Here is a 12,527-nt window from a genome sequence, read left to right as displayed (position 1 = left end):
CATTTGATAATTACAAAAAACTAATATGACATTCCCAAATATCAATCAAGTTTTCAGGGGGTAATTATGGTGTATATTATACGAGTTTAGGAGTCAATCAGTTATGTATTCCTTTTTGTTGTAAAGGATTTTTAAACAGAACTTTTCTATTAACCCTAAACAAATGTAGTAAACTCTTCCTTCCCTCCCTTTCCAAACTAATAAATACTAATATAGTAACTGCTGTTTATTGACAGCTTTCTTTGTACCAGGTGCTGGTTTATGTGCTTTACACACATTGCCTCATTCAGTCATCCCAACAACCCTGCAATGTGGGTGTTTTATTTGTATATTATGGGCAGCCTGATTTAGAGAGTTTAAGTAACTACCCGGGGTCACATAGCTATTATGTAGTTCACTCAAACAGATGTCAGATTGACTTTAAAACCCATGCTCTTCTTTCTGGGTTATGCTGTCTTTCCCAGGAAGTGACGGATATTTACAGATAAACCTGCACCGAATGAGGGGAGGGCGAGAGGAGAGTGATGACATTTTTCCAAACCAACATGTTTGGAGAAGGTTTTCTCTGTAGCTGAATTTGTTCATTAGCACATTTCATTTACTCAGTGAAGTGTTAACATATTTCATGTATGTGTAGAGATGTGTGTATATGTGTATGTACAGACACACAGAGACCTAAGCAGACCAAGTGATTTTTCAATGTTTTATTAGTGATTCTAGAAGCAAGGCTAACATAAAAACAAAACCAAACTTTGTGTTTATGCAGTGATTAAAAGAAAGGTTTTGTCCTTCAAAATACCTAAATTTGTATTACGATGTAGAGGTACACTTGGTTTTTGTGACCAATAGTACTAGAAAAAAATGGTTAACATAATAATATGTTAACATTTTAGGGAGGAGGCAGAGAATTGACGAAGCCTTTAAGTAACCCTAGTGGTGAATTCTTATCCTCGTTCCGGGTGTAGTTGAAATTCTCAGGTGATCCTCCGATCATGTGTGTTCAGAAATGCCTCATAATGCCATGTGTAGTAAGTATGGGGAGTTGAAGGGCCATGTGAATAGTCTTTGAAAGAGCCTGCACTGAGAGAAAAAAGGAAAGTTTTTAGCTTTAAAAATAGAATTTTTAAAGGAAAAAAAACCATTTCTCTGAAAGTTTAGAAGCGATAAAAATCATTTCCATAATAAGCAATAATAATAATAATAATAATACTGCTAGTGCTCCATTTTACACATGAGGAAACTTGAGGTATGAAGAGAACTTAAGTAATTTGCATGAAGTCACACAGCCACTCAGTCTACTTTTAGAATCTGTGCTCTTGACCGTTTTGCTATTAATATATCAACGGGGCAATAAAAAGTTGTCAAATCTAACATGCAGATTTCAGATGACTGTTGGAAGTAGTTTAGCTTGATTAACTTATAGTAAGTGTTTAATATTACTTCTAAAATGGTGTACTTTAGCTCAAAGGCTATTTCTTTAAGATCCCTGGGATCTTCTTGTAGACAAAGACTGTTACCAAGCTACCAGCTTCTTGGGAAGTGTGAGGTTGTTTGAAGGGTCACCTTGGCTCAGTGTTACTTCAAATCTTGTTTAGTGCACTTGAGGCCAGTGAGGGCAGTATAGGAATAGGGTATGAATGAAGTTTCAAAACGTAGCTTAAAAATAAAGCAAATTCTAGCATTTTGGCTATGTAAGCTGGAAATGAAAATATGTAATAAAGAATTGATATTAAAAACTGAGCTAGATAGGGTCAAAGCCAATCCATTATTTCCTTGTTGTTTTGTTTTGTCTTGAAGTCCAACACAAACAAAAAATGCCACTCTGTGAAACTGATACTTTATCATTAGACTAAAAGAGCTTTCTTATGAATGCAGTATATAGTGGAATTGTGTTGATAAATATTCATGCAGTTGAATATTGTGGCTATTCTTATCAGAAGGGTGGGGAAATTGATGGATTTTAGATCCTGAGTACTGTATAAGATAATCCTTCCTTGTATTTTCTCATGTTACTATGAGAAAAAAAATTAATTCCTTCAGAAGGATTCTTAAGAATAAAAATAAAGGACAGCTTTTCAGTGTGCATTTCTTGGCAGCACACACTTCCTATAATGGAATGACTATCTTCTTAGCTTTAATCTATGGTCAGAAATACATATTTAATATTTTGTAGCATTTTTACTTTTCCTTTTGTTTACATGTAGGTCTAAAATCTTTTGTGGACCCATTTCTAGAACTCATCTCTTTTTTTTCTTGAGACAGAGTCTCACTCTGTTGCCGAGGCTAGAGTGCTGTGGCGTCATCCTAGCTCACAGCAACCTCAAACTCCTGGGCTCAAGCGATCCTCCTGCCTCAGCCTCCCGAGTAGCTGGGACTACAGGCATGCGCCACCATGCCCGGCTAATTTTTTCTATGTATTTTTAGTTGTCCAATTAATTTCTTTCTAATTTTAGTAGAGACAGGGTCTCGCTCTTGCTCAGGCTGGTTTCAAACTCGTGAGCTGAAACAATCTGCCTGCCTCGGCCTCCCAGAGAGCTAGGATTACAGGAGTGAGCCACCGTGCCCGGCCTCTAAAACTCATCTTTAAAAAATCAGAAAAAGGCCAGGTGCAGTGGCTCACGCCTGTAATCCTAGCACTCCGGGAGGCCGAGGTGGGAGGATTGCTTGAGGTCAGGAGTTGGAGAACAACCTGAGCAAAAGCGAGACCCCGTGGCTTCTTTTAAAAATAGAAAAATTAGCTGAGTGTTCAGCGCATGCCTGCAGTCCCAGCTACTTAGGAGGCTGAGACAGGAGGATCGCTTGAGCCCAGGAGTTTGAGGTTGCAGGGATCTGCTACAATGACGCCACTGCATTCTAGCCGAGGCGACAGAGCAAGACTCTTGTCTCAAAAAAAAGAAAAAAAAAATCAGAAAAGATGGTAGAAGGCATATGTAAGAGAAACATAGTTTAAAATTAAACTCTGCAAAGTTTTATGAATGTATTAATAATCCACTTCCCTTCCTATACTAGCTTTTATAATATAAACCTTTTCATTTATGCTTCTTAAAGCCATCTTGATTACCTGCTGTCCACCTGGACACAAGGATACCAACTTGGGAAGAAACCATATCACATATCTTTTATAGCATAATAAAACATTATTTGAACCTCATATTAAACATAGGTATGCATATTTATAATAGTAATTTAAAATTTAAAAACTTTTTATATGCTGTTTTTATAATATATATTTAATAACTTTAACATTTAGCAATCAATTTTCAAACCTTTAGGAGTAACAAATCCTTTAGTATTTATTAATTTGATTAGGAAACGAATAGTCAACATCAAAATTTGTACTCCAGCTTCCTATATTTTCCATAATTCATTTAACCCTTATAACTTAGTAAATTAATGTTATAAGCTGTGCTTGTGATAAGCATCTGTTAAATAAAAGAAAAATATAGGAGTAGTTAATTATTTCTTAAGAATCCCATGAGGATTATCTACTTTGTGACTCAAAGTTATGTTCTGAGTTGGCTTTTCTTAGTTATCTAGCATTAGGCTACTTTGGCCTTATAATTCAAATATATAGATATATATGTATATGTATATATGTATGTATAAATTAATTTGAACTATATACATTATATTGAACTATGTACATTATATATAGTATGTGTGTGTATATATATATGTATATATGAATATGCCTAGAAGAACAAATTCTGTATAAAATGAGTTACCATCAGTTTTGAAATTTTCACTCATTATGTGGATGACAAAAAACATCACTCTGGGTTAGCATGGATAGTTGAGCATTGACTACGTGACTTGCATCAATGACTCAAAATTAATTGAGAGCCTGTTTTGTATGTACCATAATACTAGGCATGACTATAGTTTCAGAATTAGACTTCTGAAGTCTTGAGATCTGGTAGAAAATTACACCTAAATCATAGTCAGATGACTATTGGATTTAAGGATTCGGGGGTTGGGGGAAAAGAATTTGAATTATCTTTAGTTATTTATGTTCTGTAATTTCATCCACTGAATTGTAAACTTGTGTTCTAAATCTTTTCTGCAGGAAATTTTGGGAGCGGTTTATTGCCCTATGTCATGAAAATAATAGCCTACATGGAATCACTTTTGAACAGATCAAGGCCCAGTTAGAGGCTTTAGAACTAAAGAAGACCTATGTGTTGAATCCTCTGGCGCCTGAATTTATCCCTCGGGCTCTAAGACTGCAGCATTCAGGAAGTACCAACAAACAGCAGCAATCACCACCAAAGGTAAAGCCTCTGTTAATGAAATTGAAGAGGTTAAAGGGAGAGAACAGCGTGGAAGTGCCAAAGGTTTATCGGGCTGCAAGTTTCTTTAAGTATTGGAATTAAAGGTTACATTTGGCAGCAAGCAGTTTCTGCAAGGAACTTGTTAGATTTGGACATGTAAGTGAAAATACAATTTGGTGTTGAGCCATGCTTAATGTCACTCATTCTCAGAAACTTTTTACATAGCTGATAACTTCTGGTATCCGTTATATAATATAACCTGCCAGTGCTCTCTGCTGACAGACTTGTTTTATCAAGATATGAATAAAACAAAGCAGTTGAACAGATTATCACAAGTATTAAAAACATGTCTTTATAATATATTCTTTATAAGGAATAATGTTATAACAATAATATTTGTATACAGAAAATAATTCTAATCCTTTATTGAGTACTGATTCACTTGAAGTGGTAGGTATTTGACAGAGTGAGAAAGTTTGGCTGACTTCTTGAAGGTTCTTTAAATTGATTTTGACCTATATTTGTTGTATAGAAGGAGTCCAGTCAGAGGGAGTAGAGGTGAGGGAGTCAAGGCCATTTCCACTTTTGAACCATAGTTATTTTGGACAGAGACAGCTGGCTTATTTGCTAGAGTGCCCAAAAAAAAATGCTTGCCCTTATCATCTAGAAAAAAAATTCTGAGGATGGCATGTTTAGTCCTTGTTCCAGTTTTTTTGTATATTTATAGTCATCAGCATGACATTAAACTTACATGAATTAAAAGACTATATCAGTTTTGAGCTTCATTTAAAAATGTAAAACCTAATATATAAACAGTAGTTAATGGTTTAATATTTTGAAAATCTTTTAGCTAAATAGGCATTAAGCTGAGAAGAAAACTACTCTCTGTGTTAATACACTGTTGTATATTTTTAGTTTAATAAAAATGTACTTAATGTGCAATAATGCTTTAGCAATTTGGTATTTTTAGGGGATTATGCATTTGGCATAAATGAATCTTCTAGGTTTCTAAAGCTTAAACTATTAATGGATTAATAATTTATTTATCAAACGATAAAGTTTCTTCTATGTGCCCAATGTTACAGTGGGTGCTAAAGAAGGGTAAATAAGCAAGTTAGCCCCTGAGTCTCCCTGTAGCAGTGTTGGAGGAATTAGAGGGATGATGGTCAGAGGAAGAAGGTAGATTCAAGGCAATTTCTGCTTTGAATTGGAAGATGTTGTTCAGGAGATTATTGAGTGGATGGAGGTAGTGGAGATTGGGGAAAACGTGTCAAAATTAGTAGATAAGCGCAGTTAGGTTAGAGATTTTTGCTTGTAGTATTCACTGCTCTCACCTTTGTGTCTAGAGCAATATCTGGCTGCTTAGAAGTATTTTTTAAATGAATGAGTGAAGCATAAGAAAGAGCTTTTCCAAAAGATGAGAGGGTTATGAGAGAATAGGGGACATGTCTATAAGGGACAGCGAATAGCTAGAGTGTGTGAAGACTAGGAAACCTAGGCAGAAACTTTTAAACTTTGTTGTTCTTTATTTAAAATGTTGCACAATCATACCCTTTTACACATTCTTAAATAAGGTAGAGGAATTCCAGTAAACTCTTTACTTAATTGAGGAATATAAGCATCAGTTAGTATACTGTAGATGAAGCTAGATTCAAGCCATGATACCAAATGCATACTGACCCTAAGCAAGATCCTACAATTAGCCTTTTGTTTTTGTTTTAAAGGTGAAGAATATGTTGACTCTACTTGCTTTTCTAGAACCATAAACTCCCTGAGGACAAAAATCCTATTCTATGTACTTTTTATGACCCCTAGTGGCTAGCCCCACTTTTTGTACACAGTGGGTGCTCAGTAAGTATCTGATAAGTGAATAATGGTTGTGGTGCATCCGGTACAGTGTAATGTGGCTTTTTTCCTTTCAGTATAAGATTGTGTAATTAAAGGCCAAAGCAGTCATCTCCCCCCAATTTTTTTTAAACTTTTAAGAAAATTTTCTTCACTAATCTTATAGATGTCCTCTGTTATTTTCTGTCACTAACACAGTGATTCACCAAATTATCCATGCACGTGGTAATTTAAAATTATCTCAATAATCAATAATTTTACGTAACTGAGGTATAGTGAGCCACAGGTTATCTTTGTTACCATATCACGCTCCTTGCCCAACATTTTATTTTACTTTAATTAAATTGTTTTGCGAGGTTTGAACTTGTATTGGAGTCTTTTTAAATTTAATTTTCTATTGCAGAAAATTTCAAAAATGTGCATAAGTAGAGAGAGTAGTATAATGAATCAATCCCTGCCATCCGGTTTCATTAAGATCAACTTGTTTAGCTTATATCCCACTTGCCTTACCCCACCACGACCACATATACACACTGGAGAATTTTGAAACAAATTCCAATTATTTTCATGTGCTAGCATCTTTTGATGAAGGGTGATTTATTTCTTTAGTAGAAAAAGATTATGTTTCTGAAAATGTGATACTAAGCCACACAATTTTTTTTCAAGTTTCCTTAATTTTAACATAATTCTGTATATAAAAAATATTAAAAATTGGTATCCTTAATGTTAGAATAAGATTTAAAATCTCAATAAGATTTCATGTGGATAAAATCATCAGAAGGCTGAATGATGGTTAAAAATACTCTGAGACCTGCTTTTTCAAGGCTGTATTTGGCAACAAAACATACCCCTAGCAATCAAAGAACTTTATTGTCCTCACTAAGACTTCAGTCCTGTGATAAGGTTTAGCCAAGGTACAAAAAATTAGGGGATCTATGAGTGTAGTCCTAGACCTGAATTGGTTCATTCTCTCCAAGCATCATTTACAGGAAAGGGTATATTTCACATGAGCCTGCAGAAGTAGCACGTAGAAAAACAATTGGCCTGTCTCATTCTGCCTACTCCTAGGGCATTTGCTTGGAGCAACGTTTGGAAACTTTACTAAAATGGGCCAGTTTCATTTGCACACACTATAAAAACTACTCAGAGGATAGCTAATATTCAAAATGGGTCCTCTGAAGACTGTGGCATTATTTTATGGATTTTAGTTTGTTCGTTGTTTTTCACCATCTATATCCAGCTGCTCATGTGTCTCACTGTCTAGTCATCAGAAAATGTGTCAGTCTTGTTTACCTCAGTAGCCTCAGTGCCCAGCCAGGCTGGACATATGGTGGGCCCTCAGTAAATATTTGTTGAATGAATAAATGGAAAAAAATGAATGAGTGAATGAAAAAGTAAATATTTGAATGAATAAATGGTAGGTGATATGAACTACATTTGCTTATAAAAATCATGGCATTAATTAGCATCTTACCAAAGGTATACTACTTTCTGAGATTTATTAGCAGAATGAAATTAGTTCGGAATTATTAATATTATGGAATGACTTTTATATATAGTTAGCTCTAGCTTCTATTATTATTATTTTGTTTATAAGCTACCAAACACTGTATATTTTATATAAACCAAGTAAATTTACTGTTCTGTAGTTACTTGGTAAGTCAAAATACAGTGTACTAAAGGATTGTATCCTGTAATTGAACCGTGTAGAGTCCTGAGTTATACTTGTGGACATGCTACTATCTTTTTACGTGTTAGACCCCAGTTTGCTTTTTTTCATTTAGAACAGGGTTCCCCAACCTACGATGAGTTGTATAATTATTTCATTATATATTACAATGTAATAAGAGTAAAGTGTATGATAAATGTAATGCACTTGAATCATCCTGAAACCATCCTCCCAGTCCGTGGAAAAATTGTCTTCCATGAAAATGGTCCCTGGTGCCAAAAAAGTTGGGGACTGCTGATTTAGAATGCCACACAGCACCTACAGTGCTAATGTATATTGTCTAGCATGCTTCCTGTTTTACATTATAGATTACCCTAGACTGTGGTTACTCTTTGTATTTGTTTCCTATTACTGCTATAATGAATTAGCACAAATGTAGAGACTTAAAAACAACACAAATTTATTATCTCACAGTTCTGTAGGTCAGATGTCTGGGTTGGCCTTGTTGGTTTCTCTGCTCTGGATTCCACAAGGCTGCATCAAGGTGCTGACTGACTGGGCTCTGATCTGGAGCTCTTGGAAGAATCTGCTTCCAAGCTCATGCTGGTTGTTGGTAGAAACTAGCGCCTTGTGGTTGTAGGACTGATGCCCTTGTTTCCTTGCTGGCTGTCAACAGGGAGTCATACTTAGCTTCTAGAGGCCTCTCACTAGTTCCTGAATGTGTTCCCAACATCTCAAAGCCAGCAATGGTGCATTGAGTCCTTCTCTTCCTCAGAATCTCTCTTAATTCCTCTTCTGCTGCATCTCTCTGACTCCAGCCAGAGAAATTTCTCGCTTTTAGGGCTCACATGATTAGGGCTCACCCAGCTAATCCAGGATAATCTCCCTATTTTAAATTCATAAGTTTAATTATATTTGCAGAGTCCCTTTTGCCACATAACATGACATATTCACAGGATCCAGGGATTGGGGCATGGGCATCTTTCAGAGGGCGATTCTACACCACACTCTGACTAAATTGCTGTGTTTTCTCCACATGCTCTACAGTCATCCCTGGTTGATGGGTCCTTAGCAAGTTACAAAGATAGGTTTAGAGACTAAGAAATCGAAATGGTTTGTCACCCTCTTGGAACTATCTTATCTTCTGTTTGTGTCACTGGCTGTCCTTTCTTCTGTTAGTGTACGTGCCAGTGGTTGCTCTTGTTGTTGCTTCTAATTGCTTATGCTTCTGATCTTCCCCCTCCTGCCGTCTGGATGTTTGCCATTTTCTCCTTTTTACTTTTCTCCTTTTTTCTGCCTGCTTTTCTTATCACTTTTCTAATCCTCAGAAGTTTGTTTTTTGTAGCTGGTACTAATCCCTGTGAACATTTTTTCTCTTTTGGTTAATGGATCAACCATGATTCTTTTGCGGCTACTTTTTCTGACTTTAAGAGTTAGATCCTAGTGCCCTTGCCCAGTCATAACCAGTAAACCTTCAGCGTTTACTGCTGCTCTGAAGATTTGATGTTTCTGATAGTTAAAAAAAGTAGATAAATGAAACATCATTGTATTTTTGCTTTGGTCGAGATTGAATTCTTCCTGCTTATAGACATAACCCCCTCTTTAGTTTGCAGATATAATGTACAAATAACAAATTTGTGTGTGTCTAGAGGTAAGTTGCCTAATGTGCTACTTTTCCTCAGTTGGCTTGATATGTGTTACACTTAGTCAAACGGAAGAGAAAGAATTTTTCCTAAAGTCCAGAAATTCAGAAACATTGTCTCTTCAAATATTGTTTCTGTCCAAATGTCATCATTTTGAGTGGTAGACTAATATATAATATACTATTATATGAATTTGTCATTGCTTATTTAATAAATCCTCCATTGATGGACATTTAGTACTCATGTAAACCGTGCTGTGATGGATACCTGTGCACAAATCCATGACTACTACATTTGGATAAATTCTTAGAAGGGCAATCACTGGGTTAAAGTATGTACATTTTTGATGCTCTTGATATATATTGCCATATTGCTATTTAGCAATTAGCTAGATTCTCTCTCAATTGAATTATTAGTAAATTTTATATGTTAATATACTATAAATTCTACTAAAAATATCATAAATTCCAAACCACGTTTAAAAAATTCTCATCCTCAAGAATTGAAGATTGACATTTTTCCTTTGAAAAACAATTTTTGGGTTTGGTCATTTAATTCTTAGAAAATTTGTAGAGAAGCTGCAAAGGAATAGAATTTAGTTTTGAGTCATGTTGATTGCGTATTTCTTTTTATGAAAAAATTCATTTAAAAAAAAGAATTTTAGATACCCTTAATTTGAAACTGAGAAAACTTGAGGCCCAGCAATATTGAGATGGTCATGACCTAATGTTTAAAAAGAAAGTAGGCTCAAAGCAGACTAATAGTTGTTAATTACAGACTCAGTTTTTAAATTTCAATTGTTGATGTATACATTTAATTTGCATATGATTAGGAAAATGGTTATTGTTCTCTATATTAAACATATTTAAATTATTATACATTTGTATTTTTCTTTAAAGGGGAAAAGCCTCCATCATACTCAGAATGATCATTTTCAGAGTGATGGAATTGGTAAGTAGACAAATTAACCCTATCAAAACGTACTTTTATTTATTTATTATTTTATTTTATTTATTTATTTTTTTTGAGACGGAGTCTCACTCTGTTGCCCGGGCTAGAGTGCTGTGGCATCAACCTAGCTCACAGCAACCTCAGACTTCTGGGCTCAAGCAATCCTACTGCCTCAGCCTCCCAAGCAGCTGGGACTACAGGCATGTGCCACCATGCCCGGCTAATTTTTTTTTTTTGTATATATATATGTTTTTAGTTGTCCAGCTAATTTCTTTCTATTTTTTTAGTAGAGACGGGATCTCGCTCTTGCTCAGGCTGGTCTCGAACTCCTGAGCTCAAATGATCTACCCACCTCAGCCTCCCAGAGTGCTAGGATTATAGGCATGAGCCACTGCGCCCGGCCAAAACTTGCTTTTATGATGTAAAGGATTTATCCCAAATTTCACCATGAGAAAGAGGAGGATAGGGAGATAATAGTCTCTCTCACATGCACACACACAGAGGCAGTCACTTTGGAACCTCAATTAATTCTTTTATTCAACACATCTGGTCTTACCGATGCATTGATACGTCATTTCTGAAAAGGAATGATTTTGTAGGCATCAATGTACATATCCTGAGGTTTTGAGGAAAAACATTTGAGCAGTTTATGCAACATAAGTTTTTAGAAAACATTTATCTCCTACAAATGTCGGGTCATACAAGTTTCAAGATTAAGTTTATTTAAATGGTTTTAGATGTTGCAGAATTATGCTTTTAAAATAATAATTCATTTTATAGTGGCTATGTTACAATGGCAGGTCAAAGCTTTATTCTGAAGAATTGTATGTTTCCTTAGTCTTAGAAGACTTCTTACTGAGAGTGTGTGCATGATTTTCTCTATTGAAATACACATCTCCAGCTCCTCAGAAGACATTTTACAATTATGCTGGTTTATAAAAGGGAAACTTCGTATAGCTCAAGTTATGTAAAATAGTTATGTTTCTAAAATGCTTTACTCTTCTACACTGATAATTCTTTGATTATAAGATACCTCATGGCAAACCTGGGAAGTATATTTTGCTGCAGGATGATTTAAATTATTGTTGTCTAGGTGAGTATGTACAGCTACTGAGTGTATCCTTTTTCTGTTTATTTTTCAGTTCAGCCCAATCCTTCCGTACTTATTGGCAATCCTATTAGAGCATATACTCCTCCACCCCCTCTTGGACCTCACCCAAATTTGGGAAAATCTCCAAGCCCCGTTCAAAGAATAGATCCTCACACTGGGACAAGTATTCTTTATGTACCTGCTGTCTATGGAGGGAATGTAGTTATGTCGGTGCCTTTACCTGTAAGTGGACATTTGAAATATTTTCTATTAAATAAAGTAAAATAGGCTTCACTAAATTGATGACAATTCCAAATAGTCTTCCACCAACCTCTCTCTCTCTCTCTTTATTTTTTTAACTTTTCAATGCCCAAAAGCTTCTTTGAAAGCAACTCTTATCTTTAACATTCAAATTTGAAATAACCAAAGAAGTGTGAAGTGTTGCTTACAATTTGTTACTAGATTATCAGTAATTATGAAGAAATCTATAAATTGGAGATTTAGAAGCCTTGTATTCTTCTTCTTTTTCTTTTTCTTCTGCCCCCACTCCCCCACCCCCTTTTTTTTTTTGAGATAGGGACAGAGTCTCACTCTGTCACCCTGACTAGAATGCAGTGGCATCATCATAGCTCGCTGCAACCTCAAACTCCTGGGCTCAAGCAATCCTCCTGCCTCAGCCTCCTGAGTAGCTGGGACTACAGGGGCCTGCCACCATGCCCAGCTAATTTTTCTATTTTTAGAAAATAGAGCCACCCTTTGTGGCTGGCCCTTTTGTATTCTAAATATTTTACTGAGGAAAATTGGGCTAATAGTTAACAGAGCTAGTAAATTGATCTCTTGTTTTGTAAAATGATGTTTTTATTTTATCTTTTACTTTTTATCTTTGCATAAGTCACAAACTCTTCCCAAGAAATACAGTTGATTAGAGGAGGCAAAGAGGCTTGGATTAGTTTAGTTCTCTGGGATCTAAATTTATCAGAGAAATTTCATGCCTTAAGAAAATCTTACTGCTACTTAAAAACAATGCTGAATCCTTTCTTAGACTATAGATTTTTAGA

The 12,527-nt window shown here is 35.4% G+C and overlaps 1 protein-coding gene across 1 annotated transcript in view; it reads left to right on the top strand.

Annotated features, from left to right (window-relative positions):
• HELZ (helicase with zinc finger) overlaps window positions 1-12,527 on the top strand; it is a 185,126-nt gene that overhangs the window by 142,955 nt on the left and 29,644 nt on the right. The window contains exons 22-24 of the mRNA XM_012656897.1: window positions 4,067-4,271; window positions 10,328-10,379; window positions 11,522-11,712. Of these exons, the coding sequence (XP_012512351.1) occupies window positions 4,067-4,271; window positions 10,328-10,379; window positions 11,522-11,712 (448 nt within the window). The remainder of the gene's footprint in view (window positions 1-4,066; window positions 4,272-10,327; window positions 10,380-11,521; window positions 11,713-12,527) is intronic.

Source organism: Propithecus coquereli, unplaced genomic scaffold (genome assembly GCF_000956105.1).
Source record: "Propithecus coquereli isolate 6110/MARCELLA unplaced genomic scaffold, Pcoq_1.0 Scaffold526, whole genome shotgun sequence".
NCBI classification, from domain to species: domain Eukaryota; kingdom Metazoa; phylum Chordata; class Mammalia; order Primates; family Indriidae; genus Propithecus; species Propithecus coquereli.
The sequence above is the reverse complement of the archived record's forward strand: the minus strand, read 5'-3'. Positions and strand labels throughout refer to the sequence as shown.